This window comes from Podarcis gaigeae, assembly GCF_964106915.1.
Source record: "Podarcis gaigeae genome assembly, chromosome: 6".
Lineage (NCBI taxonomy): Eukaryota > Metazoa > Chordata > Lepidosauria > Squamata > Lacertidae > Podarcis > Podarcis gaigeae.
This window is the reverse complement of record NC_139682.1, coordinates 61,868,193-61,890,211: the sequence shown is the minus strand read 5'-3', so window position 1 is coordinate 61,890,211 and position 22,019 is coordinate 61,868,193. Positions and strand designations below refer to the sequence as shown.

Here is a 22,019-nt window from a genome sequence, read left to right as displayed (position 1 = left end):
ACCCAAAAGACTCTGGAACAAGAACTCCTCACTCTGCATGCAGCCTAATTCCACCACCAAATTCCAAGAAATAATCCTTGGTTTCCCTTAGTTTAAGAGACTGATTTTAGAACCCTTGTTGCGGCACAAGAAAGTTAGAGTCACTCTGTTTAAAAAGGAGGCACATTATAATTATTTTTCTCTGCAGTTAACATAGCAATCTTTGAGAGAGCATGTTGTATTCTATAAATATGATGTGGGATGTGATGTTTGAATCTACTTGCTGATACATTTGCAGCCTAATTCTATGCTGATACATTTTTCAGCCAATTCTATTCTAACTCAGAAATAAGTTCCACTGAGATCAATAGGTCTAGGCTTGCAGCCTTCAGTAGAATATACTCAGCTCACTGTTCCCCACAGAGGTGAACGTCCAAGGCTGTAATAGCTATTACATATTTACAGAGAAGCCAGTGCTTTCATAAAATATGGGCAGCCCATATCAACAATTGTAGTATTCTTACAATAGGAGATTGGGAAAGACTGGAAACATGCTGGATGCTGTGTTATATGTTTTTGCACAGTAAGTTTACATTATAGGAGACAAAGATTTACTATAGTATCATGAGTGTCTGATGTTGTGTTTGTAGCTGAGAAGAACATGCCGGTAGTCCTTCTACAAGTCCTAACAGAAATGTGTACCATTCATATGAAAAGCAACATGCTTAGATCAATGCTATCATCAAAGTTAACCAAACATACACTTTTATGACTAAATTTTGCATTTAACATAAAGGACACCAGGTCATGTAAGCAAAACATCTAACTATTCAAAAGAACACATGGAATAGCAATAAAAAATTCCAAAGGGGCCGCGTGAAGGGTACTGCTTGAAAACACGCCAATAGTAACTGAAGAAATATAAAGTATCTGATGTCAACATGATGAGGCACACTAAGTACATCCTTTATGGCCAAACCATGAAATATTGCACAATAAGTATATTGACAGAAGAGACCTCTGATCTAAATAAAATGCTTTGTTGTTGTTTAGTCGTGTCTGACTCTTCGTGACCCCATGGACAAGAGCATGCCAGGCACTCCTGTCTTCCACTGCCTCCCGCAGTTTGGTCAAACTCATGTTAGTAGCAGTTTCATAAAAGGACAAAGATAGAGCAGGGCGGGGGAAATCCCAATGTTAACAATTTGCTTTTAAAGTTTGGTATATAGGGGCAGCTGGTAATTTCCTATACTCCTCTCCCAAACCCATTACCACCACTAGTACTAAAAAAGTAAAGCAGAATTAAAAAAATAAATCCTGAAAATTGTAAACTACATAAATTTCACATTTGACATAGATTATACTTACAATGTGTACAACAGATTCACTGAAAGGTCTTCATCCAGGTATGGTGACTTAGTAGATAATTCCACAAGACAAAATAATTCCTCTGTACTTTCTTTAGACCAAAACTGTAGATTCCATATTGAATCTAAATGGAAAATTTACATATTTTTCAGAACTTCATTGCAAGCCAAAACCACTGAAATAACATGTACCGGACAGAACACATTTCTAAGAAAGTTTCCAATCCCAAATAAATAATCAAGTGTTCTTAAATTATGGGGTGATCTTAATTCTTTTACTGGTACCAATACCAATAAATTCAAAACATCCTCTTACATTTTCTGCAGTGGCTCCCTGTTTGTGGCATGTTCTCTCGGGGGGGGGGGGGCGGGGTTGGTTGGTACCTTCACTTACACACCTACACACCTTCAGGTACAAGGCAAAAACGTTACTCTTCAACCAGGCCTTTGGTTGATTAACATCCTATACCAGGGGTCAGCAACCTTTTTCAGCCATGGGCCGGTATACCGTCCCTCAGACCATGTGGTGTGCCAGACTATATTGGGGGGGGGGGAGATGAACAAATTCCTATGCCCCACAAATAACCCAGAGATGCATTTTAAATAGATACATTCTACTCATGTAAAAACACGCTGATTCCTGCACCGTCCGTGGGCCGGATTGAGAAGGTGATTGGACCGCATCCAGCCCATGGGCCTTAGGTTGCCTACCCCTGTCCTATACCCTTTTAAATGTGTTTGTGGGAAGGGGTGGAGGTTATTAGTTTGTTTGCTTTTATTATGTATTTTGTGGTTTTTATCTTGTATTTTTATGTTCTGAACCACCATGGAAGATATATGGAAGAAGGGCTGTATACAAAACAACAACAACAATAACAATGATTTTCTACAATAATAATAATGATTGTACCTTCCCCAAGCATACCTATTTGTTGAGATGTAAAAGCACTGCTTTCTGAATACATAAATGCCTTGATTTCCATTTCTGAAGTATATACAAAACAGTTAATATGTGTATCACTCCACTGGCAACATAGGAAATGATCTTCAGTCACCAGTGATGTGACATTGGCTTTAATTGTACCATGTTCCTCATTTATGCTAGGACCATTCTCTGCAATTCCAGCAGGCAAAGAAATGTTAGAAGTCTTCTCTGATGGCACACATGGTAGCTGAAAGCTCTGTGGAGGAATCTGATATACCATGCAATAGGAAATTACCATTCGAAGAAAATCTGAGGGTACAGGGGGGAAAAGGATTAGTCTGAATACCTCATATAACTGAGAGCTAGAACATTTATTAGCACAAGAAAAAACAAATTCTGGGCAAAATTACTGAACACACACTTCCAAAGACATGCATAAAATCACAGAAATACATTCACTGATACTTAAATAATTTTTTGGCCACCAGCTTAATTCTGGGTTCCCCACCACCCCCATTATTTTATTCTGTCATTACTCATGAACAAAACATCTTCAGCAAGGAAGGGTATATATTATAAACGAATGTATTATAGAACAACATATTTATATTTAGTAAAATTTAGTTACAAAATTCAGGAGTACAAATTATTATTATTATTATTATTATTATTATTATTATTATTTACATTGTTTTATATTGTCAACTTTTTAAATTTTGCAACTGGTGTTTTTTGTCTTGATACTGGCCACCCCCACTGCCTAAAACCACTTGTACTTACTTTGCAAAAGTATGTCTCTGTACATATAAAGGCCTTGTGCAGTAGATCAGTGTATGAGGAGTGACAACTATTAGCCCCGCCCACAACATTATAGGCAATGTGCAGCCCTTCCCCCTGGAGCTCAAGGGAGCGGGCCTTCCATGTGACCTGGAACCCCCTGCACAGTTAAATGTCCTTTCCTCTTACAGTAAACAAAGCATCATTCATCTTCTTCATATCTTTTATGCCTAGGCCTTGCCCCATAAGACTGGACCCCGCAGTCACTGAATTCCTGCTCTCTATGTTGTATCACTGTTTTTATGATACTGTTTTGTTGTTTTCATGTTGTAATTCTGTCCACCACGCAGATATCTTTAAATATTGAACAGTTTAGAAATGCATTTAATTAAACAACCAAATCATTACCACGTGTTTCACAGGATTCCAGATCACGTGGAAACCTTCATCCACACAGCTGAACACACAAAGGCTCCCTGCTGCAGAAGCATGTATGGATGACAGCAACAACTGCTAGTGAGCACATGCAACATTGTTGGTGGTGTTAGCCAGCACAGCCCCACACATTGGTTCGACATGTGAAGGCAATATATAAAAGCCTAGTGGCTATTAACTTTAAGATGGCAATTCTGACCATATATTACGTATATTTTATAAGAAATCAACAGAACAGAATCATGTTGCTAATGTTGAGATAATATAGTGTTCCCTATCTTTTGAACATGCACCTGTGTATGTGGTCAAATTATAAAATTTGCAACCGGGTGGGGGTTTTTTGAATAATTTTGATTGCAACTGTATGCTTGGCTTGCTATACTATTACATTATCTAGAACAATTTCATCACAAAAATGTTTCCTCTGATATGATTTGAGCGATAATATTCGTCTGCCAATCTGTTACTAATTCTAGCATCAAATCTCTCAAAGATACAGAGAAATTCAGGGACACTGGCCAAGAAAGAAGTGCACCAAATAGACGACTAGCATCTTCTAAGATTATTTTCTTATGCTGTTGTTTAGAAAGAGTAGCCGGCAACTTACTCAGCTGTAGAAATCCAGTCAAAATATTATACCAGTTCATCTTGGTCTAAACAGCAGATCTGAGGGCAAAAACAATCAGGGGGAAATAATGTCACACTGGCATTTATAGAAGAATAAAGAATATTTACGACACAGCAAACCAACTCCTACTTAAGGCTGACTGAGAAGGACAGCCTTGGATCTGCTGGATCCAAAGTCCATTGCTTGCTAGTTCTGAGCTCCTATACTTATAGGAATTCCCCCTCCCACTGAAAGCAATGAAATGTGGGTTTTTTTAAAAAAATAAAAATAAAATACACCTCCCTCCCAAAGTGAACCAGCAACACTTTGGAAGTGATGGATTGACTTGCCACTTATCTCTTCTCCCACCCCCACTGCCTAATTAGGATTTCTGTGTTACTAAAATTGCAGTTCTTAGAGATCCTGTACATTTGTGGAAAAATAAAGAAACCTAGAATTCAAAGGCATTTTGTCAGAGGAGTTGATGCTTTCAGCTATGGTAACAACAGTTCTGTATTTGAACTGTAACAAGTTTAGTTATTCTCCCAACAAGGAAGTTTACATGGTCAAGCATTACAGCAATTTAAAAGGAGTGGTTATAACTGCTATTGTGCATTTGAGAATAACACCAATATAGAAGCCATTATGGTTATAACATGCTGCCAATGATATAGCAGAAAAACACAAGCAATGCATCTTAGAAAAAGTCAACAGAACTCACATATATTTAGCCTTTCCATTCATTTTTCTATGGCCTTGAGAGCCCCAATGCACACACAGCACTGACTAGACACCCACCATTCATTTCAGTTGAGAGAGAGCAGAGCTATTTGCACATTCTTTTTGAAGCACAGATCTGCTATTTCCATTTAAGTAAATGAAAAACGCCATACATTGTGCAAGAGGTCCCCCCCCCCACGTTAGAAGTCTACATTTTATATAACGCTCCAGTTATTTAATAGCATGTGAAAGAGAAAGAAAATAAAACAGAATATGGGTAGAATTGTCTTCTCACCAGAATAAGGAACATAGGAAGCTGCCTTCTACTCAGTCAGACCATTGTAGGATTTGAAGGTGCTCTTTCCCAGTCCTACAGTAACGAACGCTTCTGGTTACGCACGCTTTGGGTTATGAGCTCCGCTAACCTGGAAGTAGTTGCTGCTGCTGGTTGTGAACTTTGCCCCAGGATGTGAGCAGCAGCCACGCGCGCAGTGGGAGGCGCCGTTAGCAAAAGCGCACCTCAGGATAAGAACAGTTTCAGATTAAGATGGACTGCCGGAACAAATTAAGTATGTAACCAGAGGTACCACTGTATATCTCAACCTCTTCTGTAAAAGTAAACAGTATCCATTTCTTCTGCAGCCTGTAGTATATATTATCAACATTTACTAAACCGAAATAGCTTTGTCTGCTTAAAAGCCAAAGCCAGAATGTGATGTACCTTTATAGGAAAACTACTGCTTGAGTTATTAGCACAACAACAGCTGCAACCAGTTAAAGTCAGCTTCAAGAGTTTATAAATTGTCCTTCCCATACATCTGGAACAGGGAACCTCTGACCTAGTGGGTCTAACTAGGCCCACAAAGCCTCCACATTTTGTACATTAGGCCATTTTGGCTAAGCTACATCCACCTACCAATCACTCGACCTCATACATGACATCAGGTGTAGGCAGGTAAAAAGGTGGCCAGGTTGGTGCACCTGGTGCATCAAAGCACAGTGCAGAGCTCTTTACAAAGGGCTTCCAAAGAACCTTGCACAGAGCTTTAAAGTCTTGCTCATCTGAGCTTCAGAACACCATGAAGGGCTTTTTAGAAGCTTCTTGCAAAGAGTGCTTTGATGCCATGATAACCAGCTGATTGTTGGGACCTCAAAGTGCCGTCCAGGGATCCTTGCTTCATATTCTCTTTCACTATTAGCAAACCATAATTATGATGCATCTTACAATAACCTTAGAAGATACTCCTTTTGAGGAAATGAAAAATTTAGCTACCTCAGATCCATAGCAAACAATTAATTCAAGTAACCCAAATGGATTCTGCAAATTTAGATGTGGCTATTTGTTAAAAATTTGTCCGGGGGTTGGGTGGGTTCTATTTAGTAAACAGCAAGTGAACTGGTGCTTAGTCAGATCTGGACAATGGTAGGGTAGGGAGCTTTAATCCCTTAGCAGTCCAAAAAAGAATAAGCTCTCAGATCATACAAATCAATCCCCATAAAAGCCTGGGTGAACCACAACACTGTTTTCAGTCAACACGGAAATATTTCCAATGCTCATGCCACAAATTACTGTGCAGATTTGCATGTACATTCCCTTCTCTCTCAATATCTGCTCCCGTAAAGACATAGAAAGTGAGTGTTGAGGCAGCATGCCACTGTGGCAAACTGGGGGTGCAGAGTGATTCCTTAACATCCTGCTTAACTTCCCAGTTCTTTTCTGGGATTCCACAAGAAACATGGCACTAAATATGCCTGGATATACCTATATAAGAGCCAAAGGTTCAAGCAGTATATAGCTAGAACACCAGCATAGGTGTACTGAGCATGAAATATCCATGCCACATGGTTACAGCTAAATAGTAATGTTGAATTTATTTAGGGAAATCAAGGGTTTGACAACACTGAAAATAAGGGAAGGAAGGAACTTCTAAAATTGGCATCACAAACACACACAAACAGAGAGATCCAGATGTATTCCAGAAGAAGAAATACTGGCAGTGCTATTGTTCTGTAAACTGTTGCACAAGAGTCAGTGGAAGACCTCACACACTACGGACTTTCAGGGCCAGATTCAACTAGCAAGTCCCGCATGCCCCCAACATTGGCTCTGGGTAGGTCAAGAGAACCCCCAGAATAGCACAAGGGTGGAAGAGTAGGGAATCTTTCTATTTGGCAAGCAAAAATGCTTGCACCGATGGGACAATTGCCATAGTGCTACATTGATTTCCTCCCTTAGTTTATCTTTCACATGTGTGAGGTCGGGAAATGCTCTTCTGCTTGTGGAAAAGGTCTATTTGCAGAAAAGCATCTCTGAATCTCATCCACTGTATCTTAAGCTCTTTACTTCATTGTCAGACAATGTATTAATCTAGACAGGGTCCTTTAAACTTATTTGATTCCCAAAGTTCATTTGTTGCTCAAGGCATTTTCAAATTGAAGACAAGCTGGCTGTGTCTGGCACACACAAAAACCTACCTCATACTGGAAACTCTCTGGTCAATGTGGAAGCTGACTTTGAAATTTCCTGCAGAAGCAATCACATCTAGATGGGGTGGACTTTGGCCAGGGAAGATTTCCCACTGTCCCTGATGCAGATCGAAGTTTGGGAGTTTTAGCTAAGTACTGGGTGCTTTGGTGCATGCCACATCTGGTCTCACAGAAAGAGGAAGATGCTTTCAAACATTTAAAACCGAATTAGCATTATGTCACTGACAGAGGGAGGATAGGAAAGGCAGATTGCAGGTATCAGCTGCAGACTTTGATTCACAAAGGGTATATGGAGACACACATAGTCCCATCCCATTGCAATGTTAAAGGATTGCCCTGTGGAAGGCAGCTATTATTTTGCATGCATGCAGATACCACCAGCAACCATTTCCCAACCCTGGAAGCTGCAGATGGCAGTGGGGATGCTCACAATGTGTGGGCTCCTATCCACAAGGCAAGAACTTCTAATTTTAAATGTGGCATGTATAGCATTCACTACTTGAATGCCACTTTCAACAGCATTCCAACAACGAATGCAAGATCAGTCTTAAACGGGAGCTGCTTACATGGGGTGAACTTACGAAATCTGTAACATTATTTAGGAAGGAATTCAAATTTAATGTGATGCAGCCTCAGTGTCATTAAGTCTATCACTTTAAATCAGGAAATTAAACTGAAATTCATTATTCATATTCACAACTAGGCTAAAAATGAAATAAAAAGGGCTGCCCACTGTGAAAACACATTTTATTGTTTATAAAATAAGATAAAAATAAGAAAAATTGTTCTTTTCCATTCCCTAGAGTTTCACTTGGACATGGCAAGTCACAAATGTCCCATCAGTCATGGCTGCCAGTGACATATTGAAGACATTAGCACCAAGAGACCAAACAGGAAGCCAAGGCACAGGCCCAAGAGATGTGTGCTATGTTATTTTTCTGAATTGGAGGAATGTTATTTGCTTACCAAACCAGTTTTAGTGTTATTTACTACTTTGAAGGAATTGAATCTCTCAAACTATTTTATGGATTTAGCCAAGCAATTTGAAATAATAGGTAAAGTCTGCAAAAGCCACTGCAGTAATACACACTGCATTATGTTCAATCTCTCTCTGAATTACATAGTGCACACTTCTAATTAGCCAGGTTGACTGCAAAATTGTATGTGCTCAGTTCAAAAAATGTTGCAATTCTCAGCAGGGGTACAAGGAAAGCAGTCAAACGCCGCACACTGCCCAATCTAAAGCAAACCTATTGCAAGCATCTGTCTTGAAAGAATAAATAAAGCAGATGCCAACCTTCTTCTCAATGCTACAATAAAAAATAGAGGACCTAGAGAAGAACGGTGCAAGAACAGTGAAAATAATAGCCATGCATACTATTTCTAAAATTCAGAGGATGAGATGTTCTCTTAATAGCCCTCATACAGACTTCCTGCTTGTCAAACATTCTGTAATGAGGAAGCTCACCAATGGTGAACAAGTTGCTGGAAAGAAACAGTTCATCCACTAATACCAACATTCCCCCTCAATTGCCGAGCCAGAGGGACAGTTGGGCACATTCTCAGTTGTGTTTTTGTTTCACTTGTGCATGAAGTAATAGATATGATTTTTTTTTCCACAATTCAATTTCCAAAGTTTCATCAGTGTAACAACTTTGCCTCCATGTATCCATACTTTCCTGTACTCTTTCAGCCCCAATCTACTTTGTCTACAGGCTTTAGCCATAAAGCTGTTGTTGCCATGCTGCACCATAACTGTTTGTTGGCAGTGTTACCATGGATATTGTGACACTGGCTGTAAAAATTGTTACGTTCTCTCCAATTGTTCATGTGCTGAACAATTTGCATTTAGCTAAATGATTGATCAAAACAGGAAATTTGAAACATAATTTTAGGGATATGCAGCATCCCCCCCCCCCCCCGAACAAATCAGAAAAGATAGGTCCTCTGCAATATCCCTGAAGTTTTGACAGAATCAAAACTGCAAAACTTAGATACATTTTGAGCTAGCACAAATGCATTAGAAAATGCATGTGCGCAGCAACATGTGAGCTTGAAGACTCACAAGGGAAGACAGTCAAGAAGACAGGACCTTGGACAGCTCTAAATGGCCCTGCTAAACCAGCCACAGGAGATGCTACAACTGCAGGGAGTGTTAACTAAAGTGTTATGTAGCCTAACCAGACCGGAAGTGCTGTAAGCTCTGCTTCAGGAGCAGCTGGCTGGTCAGCCAAACAGCCCTTGCCTTATTTCGTAGCTTTTGAGTTCTGTGAGGCTGGGGAGGCAGGAGTACTGCAGAGGACCCACCCTCTGAATCACAGGATGGTGGCAATGGTCTACTTGAGAAAGTTGCTGTCATGAGTTCCACAGCGATGCCTTAAAGAGGGCAGTTGGGATGACAAGAAGGAGTGGGAGATGCTCGGAGAAGTCTGACCTCGGGAAAGGTCCTAGCAGGTTGGGGGGTGGAAATATGGGACCCTAGAAGGACTCTGGCCCAGGAGAGGGTCCCAACAGCTTGGAAGGTGGAGATCCAGAACCAAGGAAGAGGCCTAGCAAGGTAGCAAGAGAACAGCCTGCACCCCGCAACACAGGACACCCCAAGTGCAATGTCACAGGCCACTAAGCCAACTGGCACCTTTCCATGTCAGTGAAACACCTTCTGGGGAGGCACCTGGTGATAAGTCTGACAGCAAGTTAGCTCCGTCAGCGTCACTTCCATCTCCAAGGACATGGAGGTGACACCACAAAAAAACCATACAAGCCCAGCCTTGATGGAGGACTACCCATTTATTTATCCAGACCTGAGGCTTGGGACATCCGCTGCACAAATAGCTGTGCCTGTCCTGCTCTTCAAAAGGGGGCATGTCAAATGTTGCATCAACCTCTTAGCTAAGTCTACTCATGCACTGTCATGCTCTGCTGTGCTTTACTAGCTTGTAACCTGTAGACCCATTGGAATACTGTGCTGACTTTGTTAATACAGCCTTTAATACCTCCAGTCATGTTGACAGTTTGAGATCTGAGGAGGAGAGTCAGAGTTGGGACAGCTGCCTCAAGCTCATCAGAGCCTTCTGCTATCCACTGAAAGGTCCCTCAGTCACAACAATGGCACACAACTATAGCTGAAACTGAATTTCAAGTCAGCCACTCTTCATCTGAAATGTGGTAAGATTGTGCATTTGTTTTTAAATCAAGCCAGTGTTAAATTTTAGCAACCTCAGGATGTTTGACATACCATATTCATAAGAATTAAACATAAACCATGAAATTTAATACAGGAGTGTACATGATAGAATTGTAGCTAAAGCACAGCTGAAGTCCACAAAACAGCTAAAAAACCCCAAATACCCATAAAACCATTGTCATTAAAACACAGTTAAAAAGCAATAGAACTTTTGAAACAAGGTATAGACAACTAAATTACATGTTTAAAAAACATTTTTTCAACTGCAAAAGAGACTTTATATTTTCAGCCTAAAGCTATAATCCAATAACCATACATCAGTTTTGAATGAATGAATTTGTTGTTGTTTAGTCGTGTCCGACTCTTTGTGACCCCATGAACCAGAGCACGCAGTTTGGTCAAACTCATGTTCGTAGCTTCGAGAACACTGTCCAAGCATCTCGTCCTCTGTCATCCCCTTCTCCTTGTGCCCTCAATCTTTCCCAACATCAGGGTCTTTTCCAGGGAGTCTTCTCATCTCATGAGGTGGCCAAAGTATTGGAGCCTCAGCTTCAGGATCTGTCCTTCCAGTTTCCTTAAGAATGGATAGGTTTGATCTTCTTGTAGTCCATGGGACTCTCAAGAGTCTCCTTCAGCACCATAATTCAAAAGCATCAATACTTTGGTGATCCGCCTTCTTTATGGTCCAGCTCTCACTTCCATACATCACTACTAGGAAAACCATAGTTTAACTATACGGTCCTTTGTTGGTAAGGTGATGTCTCTGCTTTATAAGATGCTGTCTAGGATTGTAATCGCTATTCTCCCAAGAAGCAGGCATCTTTTAATTTCGTGACTGCTGTCACCATCTGCAGTGATCAAGGAGCCCAAGAAAGTAAAATCTCCCACTGCCTCCATTTCTTCCCCTTCTATTTGCCAGGAGGCGATGGGACCAGTGGCCATGATCTTAGTTTTTTTGATGTTGAGCTTCAAACCATATTTTGCTCTCTCCTCTTTCACCCTCATTAAGAGGTTCTTTAATTCCTCCTCCACACTTTCTGCCATCAAAGTTGTGTCATCTGTATATCTGAGGTTCTTGATGTTTCTTCCAGCAATCTTAATTCCGGTTTGGTTTCATCCAGTCCAGCCTTTCGCATGAAGAATTCTGCATATAAGTTAAATAAACAAGGAGACAATATATAGCCTTGTCTTACTCTTTTCCCAATTTTGAACCAATCTATTGTTCCATATCCAGTTCTAACTGTAGCTTCTTGTTCCATATAGAGATTTCTCAGGAGACAGATGAGGTGATCAGACCCTCCCATTTTTTTAAGAACTTGCCATAGTTTGCTGCGAATGAATAGAGAGATGGAAATGGAAGCAACTGTACCTCTGAAGGGAAGGCATTCCACAGATGAGATACCACCACAAAGAAGATGATACCCCTTCACAGTGGATCTGACATGAACCATAAATACTGTATGTGAATTTGTTTTTCATTATCAATATTCCGAGTGATATTTCCCAACAAACTTTTTTTTTTTAAAAAAAAAAACCCAACCACCATTAATGACATATCAGCATGTATGTAGCATTTCTTTAACATCAACAGGAACTGGAAACTTTTGATTAATTATGTTTTAAAATCCAGTCCATTCCTATGCTGAATTTGAAGAAATGGGGTGGCATCCAACTAGGTCATACTCAGAGCAGACCCACTGAAATCAATGGGTGAGTGAAGAAGTTATACTCTATTTCAGAACAGCCGTAGATGAAACAGCACTAAAATATAAGTGGGTCTTTCAGCAATAGTTCAAATATCAAATTAGTCACCAATGATCAAATGCAAACCATACAAGAGTGGGAACACATCCAATAGTTCTGGCACTAAATGGCAAGTGAAAACATAAACTTTGTTTTATTATTTATTTATTTATTTATACCCCCACACATCTGGCTGGGTCTTCTTCAATTTATCTATTAACAGGACAAAAAGCTTGTGAAATAAAAACATCAACAGCTGTTAGTTAACATGAAATGGGAACAGACTACTGTGCACACCCAAACTATCTTTAAAAATAAACAGCTGTTTTTGAATATTAAATAAATGCCTCCAAAGCATAACATCCTACTAATAATGCATATTGATATAGTGCATATGGCTATGTGTTCTGATTTTCATAACTAACTACATGGATCTCCTATTAATTTCTTGGAGAGCTAGAAGTCACTCCACACTCCTAAAAATTGGGTCCTCCATATAATTAGCTTTTTCTTAATTTGAAATGTGGCTGTATATTACAAAAAGTGTTCTGAAAGAAGTAAAGGCCTTAAAAACAAAGCAAGACTTCTGCTTGTAGCTTGATCCTTTCCCCCCCGGAAACAAATCCCACAATATTAAATGGGACTCACTCAAGACAAGTATGGATGACTGCACCCTTAACTTTAGAAAGCTATGTAATTTCCCCAATTATTCTCTAGATGCTCAGCAGAACACCGAGTTCCCCATTCTGTTGCTTTAAGAACTGCACAAGAATATGAGAGCGAGAGTGGGTCTTGTTAAAAATCATCTGCTGCAGGGTATTAGTATTTATTGTAAGCATGTAGTGGTATGTATTTTTGCTGTTGTGCCACATTTAGGAGGAAAAGTCGCATAGAAGTTAAAATAATAATAATACAAACAAAGCAAATATACATTCAAGATACCTCGGGGTTGCACCAATAAAAGTGAAGGAGTAACATACCGCAAAATGCTATACGTGTTTACTCAGAAGTATATCCCATTGTTTTCAGCAGGAATTACTCCCTAGTTTTCAGCATAGCAGCCTTACACTTCTATCAATAAGTATTATCCAACACCAATAGCAAGCCAACCTTGAATAGACTAAGGTAGATAGAGAAATTCTGTAAACTGTGAAACAAGGGAGCCACTTCCCTGGAATTGGAGTAATCGATTCACAGGTTTGTCACACATACATGATTACAGAGTTGCCACACACTTACCAAGAAACAACTATTTTCATGTTACAAAAGTAGTCCATGAAACTTCCATGGTTGCTTCCAGATGAGGTGTGCATTCATCCCAACTGGTTTCCACAAAGTTTGTGAAAGATTACATGATGTCCACCCTTTATTGATCATTCGTTCTTATTTGCTTGTGGGGATGTTACGAAACATCAGATCAAACAATTGTTATTCCACATTTTACAGTGCATTTCCCCATCACTTGTGACAAAAAAAGACTTGTATTTTCCCCCTCTCTGAAGTGGCTTCATTGCGCAAGAGCACCATATCCACTTTAAATGTACAACTTGAACTTACTGATATGCACTTTAATCCCATCCACAAATTAGCAACAGACTGGAAGCACCCCATGCTAAGATAATTTGGAGGGTTGGTTCACATTTAACATCCAAACATGGCTTGGCATCAACAGGCTCTATGCTCAGGGTTGGCAGGCTGAGAGAAAACTTCAGCACTTCCTCTTCCACCTGCATGCTATGTTTTAATCCATTATTTCCACTTTTGTGTAAAATGTGGTTTACTACTGGGTGACAAACCAGAAAACTGTGGTTTGTATAACTCCTCCAAACTAGTAGGAGAAATCATTGTTTGATCCTGATTTGCAATCCTAGTTTTGAGGTATTTTCCAATCCACAGTTCATGCTCATAGCTTTTTGGGTGCAACAAGTGTGGAATGATTTGGATTCTACATGGTCATGTTTGCATGTAACAGTAAGACAAAAACCTTAGCTTAAGAAACCAAACTGTGAGTTGTGTTCTGGTGCATGTATCCTGATCACTTCTGCTTTGCTCATCCCTCTTTGAGAAGCAAATAGATTAATGAACCCAGGATTACCAAACCCAGGGTTGTGATTTATTTCTCCCTAACAAACAAAAATCAGTCTTAAACCAAGTTCGTTGCTTGGTGGCAAATCCAGGCTTGTGCTGCAATATGTTTAATTCTTTATGGCACAAAATTACTATGCAAGCTTGTCAGGAAATAACACAGATTACAAAAAGAGAGATTTGATTCTTCAAATAACTTATTCAAACTGATTTTATTTCATTCCTAGTGATTCAAATCCTGATTTGAATCAATTATTTCAGTGAAGCCATCATGAATACATGTATAAATAATCAGCATATTAAGTCTCACCACGGGTTATTTTGATACTGTGGGCCATACCCAATGAAGTAGTTCTGACAACACAAGGTTGTGCAATAGAACTTACCCTCCTTCTCCTCTTCCTGCAACCCCAATTTGTTCTAGGGTTTCCCTCAACCCTCCAGAGCAGATTTTGAGAGCGTGTGGGGACAGGAGGTACATAGGGAGAAAGAGGGGAAGTTCCATTGTGCAAGCAGAAATCTTTGCACTAGTAGAAGCACTTCATATATATTTAATAGATCATCACATATCATAATGCCTTCAAACAAAGACAGTGACTCACAGAGGAACAGGCTGCATATCACATTTAGACATAAATATTTTTAACTGAGTAGGTTTTGTAGACACAAAAAGACAATACAGAAAGGACAAGGTCACTCCCCCACCCCCACCCTGCAAAACAAAACACTTATAAAACTCTACAGATTAAGAAGGTACTGCTGGCTGAATATTTATTTTCTGTATAGACATTTCAGTTTTCCAACTGTCTACAGGGAAGAAGTTGATGGAGCATATAAACGTTCCATTTTGGCAAGCTTCTAGAATTGGTCTGACAACTATGAAAAAGCTCCTCACTTTCAGGTCATTTGCTTCCTTAAGAAGTATCTTCTGGCACTAAGCAGAGAATACACAAAGTACAAAAAAGCCACAACTTCACTATGTCAGTCTACCACCACCATTAAGTTGCATTTACATTAAACACAACACACTACACTACACTTGATCTTAGTCAAAAGACTGAGAAGCAATTGATTGCAGACAAAAGGTAATCAAAGTTTTCTTGACATACATAATTGTCTTCATTGTGGACCTTAGTGATAATTTTTAACATGATGCCAATATTATACTGAAAGTAAATTTGTTTTACATAGAATTTTAAATCATAATTGTTATTTGCAATTGTGGACATTACTTTACGGCTTGTGGTTGGCACCCATCTGTCTTGGAAGACAATGGAAGAGTGCGCCTTTAGGGGTGAAGTCAAACTACTGGGGAGTTACAGCGCCTGATGTAGCTGTAGAGACTGATATGGGAGAGGCATGTTTTACTGCAACTGGGGCAGATGAAGACATCCAGTTGTGCTGCTGCAGATGCACCAGGGTGTTTCTTCTCTCTGCACTCCTCCCAATAGTCATTCCTTCTCTGGTCACTGCTACAGATGTGCGACTTGACTGTCTGTCTCCAGGCATTGCAATCATCTGCAAAGGATTTCCCACACAAGACTGATATTGCCAGCCTTCATGTCACATTTGCAGACATCTTTGTAACACAGAGTTAGTCTTTCAAATGGCCTGGTGCCTGAAGCCTGTTCCCTGTAGAGCACATCCTTGGGGAACCTGATCCTACCATCTTTTATTTGGTGGACATGGCCAAGCCAGCGTAGCTGTCCCTGAGACAAGAATGTGAGCATGATAAGAATATGGGCTTCAGAGAGAACATCTTTCTTTGAGATTCTGTCCTGCAATGTGATGCCCAAAATCTTCCTGACGCAGTGCATGTGGAAGGCATTGGGGCATTGTTCCTGGTGGTTGTAAGTTGCCCATGACTCACTTCTGTAAAGGATACACAATACACAAGCCTGGTACATCTCCAGCTTGGTATTGGACATTTCCCCATACCCTTTTGGAGAGGCGAGCCATTGCTGTAGCTGCCTTGCCAATAAATACATGTGTTCAGCTCAGCATCAATGAGGAGGCTGCTGGTTATGGTGGAACCCAGGTAGACAAAATCGTCTACCACCTCAAGCATGTAGTCATCACTGCTGATGCTTGGAGTGCTGGCAACATCCTGACCCAGGAAGTTGGTCTTCATCAGGCTGTCGGAAAGGCCAAACTCCTTGCAGACTTGGACAAATGATGAGTCTCTGCAGAGCTTCCACAGGCTGCATTATCTGGAAACAACATCTCTTGGATAAGGATCCACTGCACTTTTGTCTTGGTGCAGAGACCATACCAGGCCGAACAGACCCTTGTCGCTCCTCAAATGTAAGGTGACACCATTTTCAGTTGAGCTGAAGGTGTATGAGAGCACTGGGGAGAAGAATTTGCCAAAAAGAGTTGGGGCAAGCCCTGTTTCACGCTGTCATACTGCTCGGTGCTGCATTTGTTATCGCTGAAGGATATCATCATCTTGTGAAGCTTATACAAAATAAACTTAAACCAAAAATTGAAAGTTCTGTATAAAAATTCCTGCAGAACACAATTTTTATTTTAATTTTATTGATCTCTACACTAAACCTCATTCTCTTAATTCAAGGCAAGAATCCAATGGCTTAGCATGGAGAATAGGGTTTTTCAAAAACCTTTTTCTTTGAATAGCAGACCTCCATGCCATAGAAAACTGCTTGCAACTATTATTTATTTATTTATTTATTTATTTATTCCCCGCCCATCTGGCTGTGTTTCCCCAGCCACTCTGGGCAGCTCCCAATTGAGTGTTAAAAACCATACAGCATTAAATATTACAAACTTCCCTAAACAGAGCTTCCTTCAGATGTCTTTTAAAAATAATATAGCTGCTTATTTCCTTGACATCTGATGGGAGGGCGTTCCACAGGGCGGGCGCTACTACCGAGAAGGCCCTACTTTTCAAACTCCCCTCATTTTCGAACGTAGTTCACCATGTGACACAGGATTATGTTGTCAGGGGGCAGGGGACATAGCCCAAAGCTTCCTTACCTGTGCAGAACTAGTTATGTGGTACTATGGTCAATGTCTCTTAGTTTGATGCAAGGTCAGTTCTTGCCCTATTTGCTGTGGTCTCAAGGCATTCAAAGTGAATGTGTGATGAAAGCCACCACGTCTCATGGGCAAGCATTCCCCATAAATGTCGGAAGGGGACTTATAACTGTGTTCAGCTGAACATTCTTAGAACCATGCAGATATTTCCAACGTGGTTATTTAAATACTTCCTTTTCAGCACGGCAAAGGGCAAATTAGGGGTAGAATGCATGCGCCCGTGCCTCTGTCACACATTCTTCCCCACGCCATGCAGGACTTCTACCCCTCATAACTTTCAAATATCTGGAATTCACTATTTGCTGGTATTTGTTATTGTTTAGGGTTGCCATGTGTCCTCTTTTTCCAGGACAGGTCCTCTTTTTCACGGGTAAAATTTCTGTCTGGGCAGATTTTTAAAATTTGCCAAAATGTCTCTGACTATACTTTCTGGATGAGACATAGACATAACTAGTGGCTGAAGACTTGCTTTCCTCTTCTCTTCTCCTGCCCCCCCCCCCCCAGCAATATATCACAGCTTCTATAGCCTGCATATATTTGGGGTATTTAAAATTAGAGTCAGCATGGCATTCTCTTTTTTGCTCTTCAATATATGGCAACCCTATTGTTATTTATTAATGCTTCCTACTTTTTAACCTACTTTTATTAAATATTTTCTCTCAAATGTTTACAAATTAACTCTCTGCTATACAGATTTGCTACAGGAAGAAATCTTGTCTAGTCTTAATTGTACTTGTAGGCGCTGCAGTCAGGATCCAAAAAAATGTGAAACAAATGGAGCCATTCTTTGAAGCTTTTTTTTTTTCAAGCAGCACCTCTCATAATTTTATGCACACTGTGAGTAAGCTGTTCTGGACACAGTGCAAATTCTGAGTAAATCTATATGGGCTTGCTTTGTAGTAGGACTTTCAAAAGCAGTTTGTGATGTGGCATAGGGGTCAGCTATCCTATGAAAATGGGTTTTTAAAATCCACTGAGTGAGCAGAAACTCGAGGAAGCTGCTTGGATCTCATCTATGTAGATAATAAATAATAATTTCAGATAGCCACATGAATAGTTCCCCCTCTCTCTCTTTCATTACGTACACCTAAACACAAACCATGGAGCAGTTTGCATCTGCTCTCCAAAATATTAGAACAGCTAATATTTCAAAATAATTTAAAATTGTATTTATTAAGCAAACAACCAAAGGTCTCAATAAAATGACTCTTCACCCTGTTCTGTGTCGTGCGAATCCCACAAGGTTTGAAAATGAATGGAACGTTATTACACTAGGAAACAAAACAAGTGCCAATGAAAACACTTAAGTCCTAAACAGTCCCATTGCATAACCCTTAATTATGCTATCTTTTAATAGCTACTGCATCTTTACATGACTGTTACAAAGTTAATGCCAACAACACACTGCTTGTGTAATTTCAAGCAAAAGAATAGATAAGTTAGGAATGTGTTTCAAATCAATAAAACTGCCGCGCATGTGTGCGCGTGTGTGCAAAGGGTCCATGTTAGTACATAAGAAAATGAAAGGGAGGAAACCCCACAGCTGGGCAAGACTTTTATTAGTATCAACCAGCAGATTTTGGCTGTACAAAAGCTAACATTTCCCACCATTTTAAAACCTATTTCTGGAACCAATTCCAACTGATGTAAATACACATTGATACATTGTGGTAAGCCATAAGCCATGACCTGCTGTGAATGAGCAGCATGCTAGTGCACACTGCTGAATTGCTCCTACCTTTGTTCCTCCCTCCCTGGAGCCAGGAGGAACAAACCATGAGCCTTGGTTTACCCTGATATAGGAACCAGCACTTGTGGCTTTGTTTCCTTGGAGGAAGGCTAGGATGAAAATGTGGTAGATGTTGGGTCTTCCAACTGCATTACAGGAACTATGATAAACATGATGTGCAAAAATGCCACTGGTGGCAGATCGCTAAGAGAGTTGTAGGTTACAGCTCTGGTGAGATTTGCAAAGGAAAACCTTACCAACGCTCATTACAAGCTTCTCTTCTATTTGTTTTTTTCCCAGGCTTTTTGTTTTAGTTTGCAGTCCTTGTCGTGAAAACTTTTCAGAGAACAAGACAAATAGCTCGTTTAAGGTGGCCAAACTAACAAGGAGCTGAAAGCATCTTTGCCTCTCTTTTTCCAAAGGACAAAAGGAGCTTCACTGACATAGACTGAAGAGATCTGAAACATAACCTAGGAAACTCTACAATGATTACAACTTGCAGCTGTAAATGTCAACTCCGAGCGAGTTCCTCCTGTCCTCGGTGGTTCCGCTAAAACTGTTGCACGTCCCATTTGTCAGACGATGAGGACAACAAGACTGACGCGGGTGCGCAGTCTGGTCCGCGGCAGCGCAAACACAAGCCTGCCTTTATCGCCTGGCAAATCGTCTCCCAGGCAGTCGCAACACCTCACCCGCTCTTCGCTTTCCCCTCTCTGCGCAAACTTCAGCAGGTCCTTCCTGCAGCATCCTTTATGCAGTGCAGTCCTGGCCATGTTTACTCCGAAGTAAGCCCTCCCTGGCTTCAACGAGACTTACTCTCTGGCCAACCTGCCGTCCCAAGCACCTAGGAGCCACCCAAAGTTAACTGAAAGTAGCCCTACCCGACCAAAATAGTAACACCATATTAATACCAATACTAATAATACTAATAATAGCAACGATTAAAGCTCCTGCGAGCTGTGGTGGTTATAGCGGTGTGGCGCACCAAGGCACGCACTGACGCTTGCGCTCCCCAACGCAGCCAGTGCCAAAAGACCCTCAGCCAAAGCTAGCCAGGCAGAAGAAGGAGAAAAGGAAAACACGTACCTTTGCTGTGGCGACCAGCTGGAATCTCGGCCGCTCTTTTCACGCAGGGGGGGAAGAGAGAAGGGGGAAGGAAGAAGGAGAAACTGCTCCTGCCCCTCCTGCTCCTGTGAGGCGCGCGCCCTTTCCCCTCAAGCCCCACGCTCTTCACCCGGCTGGCAGTGGAACCATAGCTCCCTCTCCCTCTCCCCGCCTCCCCCCCCCCCCAGCCCCCTTCGGCCTTTATCCCAGCCAGCCGGTCAGCTCGGCGTCGGCGCCGTCTGCAGAGGAGCCTTGAGGCTGGCGGGCGCGCGGCGCTGGTGAGGACAAGCAGCGGGCGGGAAAATGCTGCAGCTTCTCGCTCGCTACCTGTGCGGCTACTAGCACTCCCTGCTGGGGACGCGGGAAGCGCCGGCTGGCCAGAGGCTGGGGCCAGCGTCACGTGGCGCCCGAGTCTCTCGCTACCAGGACTTATAACGCGCTCCTTCAGCCGTTGGTGCTGGTCGTGGGAACCTTGCTCGGCGTCTCCAGGGACGGCTTTGGCCACCTCCCGGCACCTGCCGCCAACACCTGCGCGGTTTCAGCGCCACCCAACGCCTCTGGCCTTTCCCGCCACTTGGGCACTATATGCTCGTGACAGCAGCCCAAGTTGTATTCGGTGGAGAGCAGCCAGGGCTCCGCACTAAGCTTTCAAAAAAGTTGTTGTCGTTTTCCAGAGCATAAATTAAGTACACATAATAGGAAGTAAAATTGCACAATACTTAGGAGCGTAAGGGGGGAAAGGACATTAGCAGTTTGGTACTATTCTTGGGGGACCTGACCATTTTGTTTCTTAGAAATTTCGCACGAAGGACAAATGTCCACTATAGGTTCACCACATAAACAAGAGTTCCATTTCCCCTAAAAAGCTGCCCCTGAGGTGACTGTAGGGACAAAGTAAGACATACAGTACAGTGGTCCCTTGGGTTCAGGTTACAGACTCCGCTAACCCAGAAATATTACCTCGGGTTAAGGACTTTGCTTCAGGATGAGAACAGAAATCATGCTCGGGAGGCACAGCAGCAGTGGGAGGCCCCATTAGCTAAAGTGGTACCTCAGGTTAAGAACAGTTTCAGGTTAAGAATGGACCTCCAGAACAAATTATGTTCTTAAACTGAGGTACCACTGTACTGTGTTCCATATTACTTATTCCTTCATTGGTAGTCGCCAAGCTTTTAAACATAAAAACATAAACCTACACTGATATTAAGGGACACAAAGAGAATAAACAGCAGATAGGCAGGAATGGTGGATTATTTGACTAATATTGCTTGCTGTGAGAACAAGGACAGAAGCTGGGACTAGGGCCTATCAGAGATCCAGTCCATTTCCATCTTTGGACACCCGGATTCACAACAAAACAAAAAATGAAGAGTCAACACACAAAAACAATGAAAGGCATTCCTCATTCAACAACCAAACGCTGCTTCCTCGATTAGTTAAGGTTCAGAGCAAAAAATAAAAATAATTGCCATGAATGCAAGACTGAGAAATAAATAAACAGATTGATTGGGAGAACTTTGCATATTATAAGCCGCTTGGATTCTCACTCCTAATCCCACTTTCCCATTGAATTCTATAGGACTTACTTCTTAGTAGACTTGGTTGCTGTGCAAGTGGCTTTTTAAAAAATATGATGGGGGGGCAGCGCTTTTAAAAAAGAAAATCTAGACCTGCCTAGCGCAGTATATGGTTATAATTTGTGTGCAATGCACACAATGCTATAGCACACCTCTCTGTTTCCCTCATGTGTGCATAAATGCTTGCTTGCTTAGTGTCGCATGGCATTTAGAAACTTGCACAGAGTGGTAGGAAATCCTCAC

General features: G+C 41.3%; 1 protein-coding gene across 2 annotated transcripts in view; it reads right to left on the bottom strand.

Annotated features, from left to right (window-relative positions):
- LEPR (leptin receptor) overlaps positions 1-20,864 on the bottom strand; it is a 61,225-nt gene extending 40,361 nt beyond the window's left edge. The window contains exons 1-4 of one of the 2 annotated variants that reach the window (XM_083742951.1): positions 20,182-20,864; positions 4,091-4,149; positions 2,272-2,580; positions 1,348-1,471 (exon numbers count right to left, since the gene is read on the bottom strand). In XM_083742951.1, the coding sequence (XP_083599077.1) occupies positions 1,348-1,471; positions 2,272-2,580; positions 4,091-4,130 (473 nt within the window). In that variant the 5' untranslated portion in view covers positions 4,131-4,149; positions 20,182-20,864. Of the gene's footprint in view, positions 1-1,347; positions 1,472-2,271; positions 2,581-4,090; positions 4,150-20,034; positions 20,059-20,181 lie in introns of those variants that run through there. The other variant, XM_083742952.1, reaches the window with a different exon arrangement.
- Between the last annotated feature and the right edge of the window lie 1,155 nt (positions 20,865-22,019).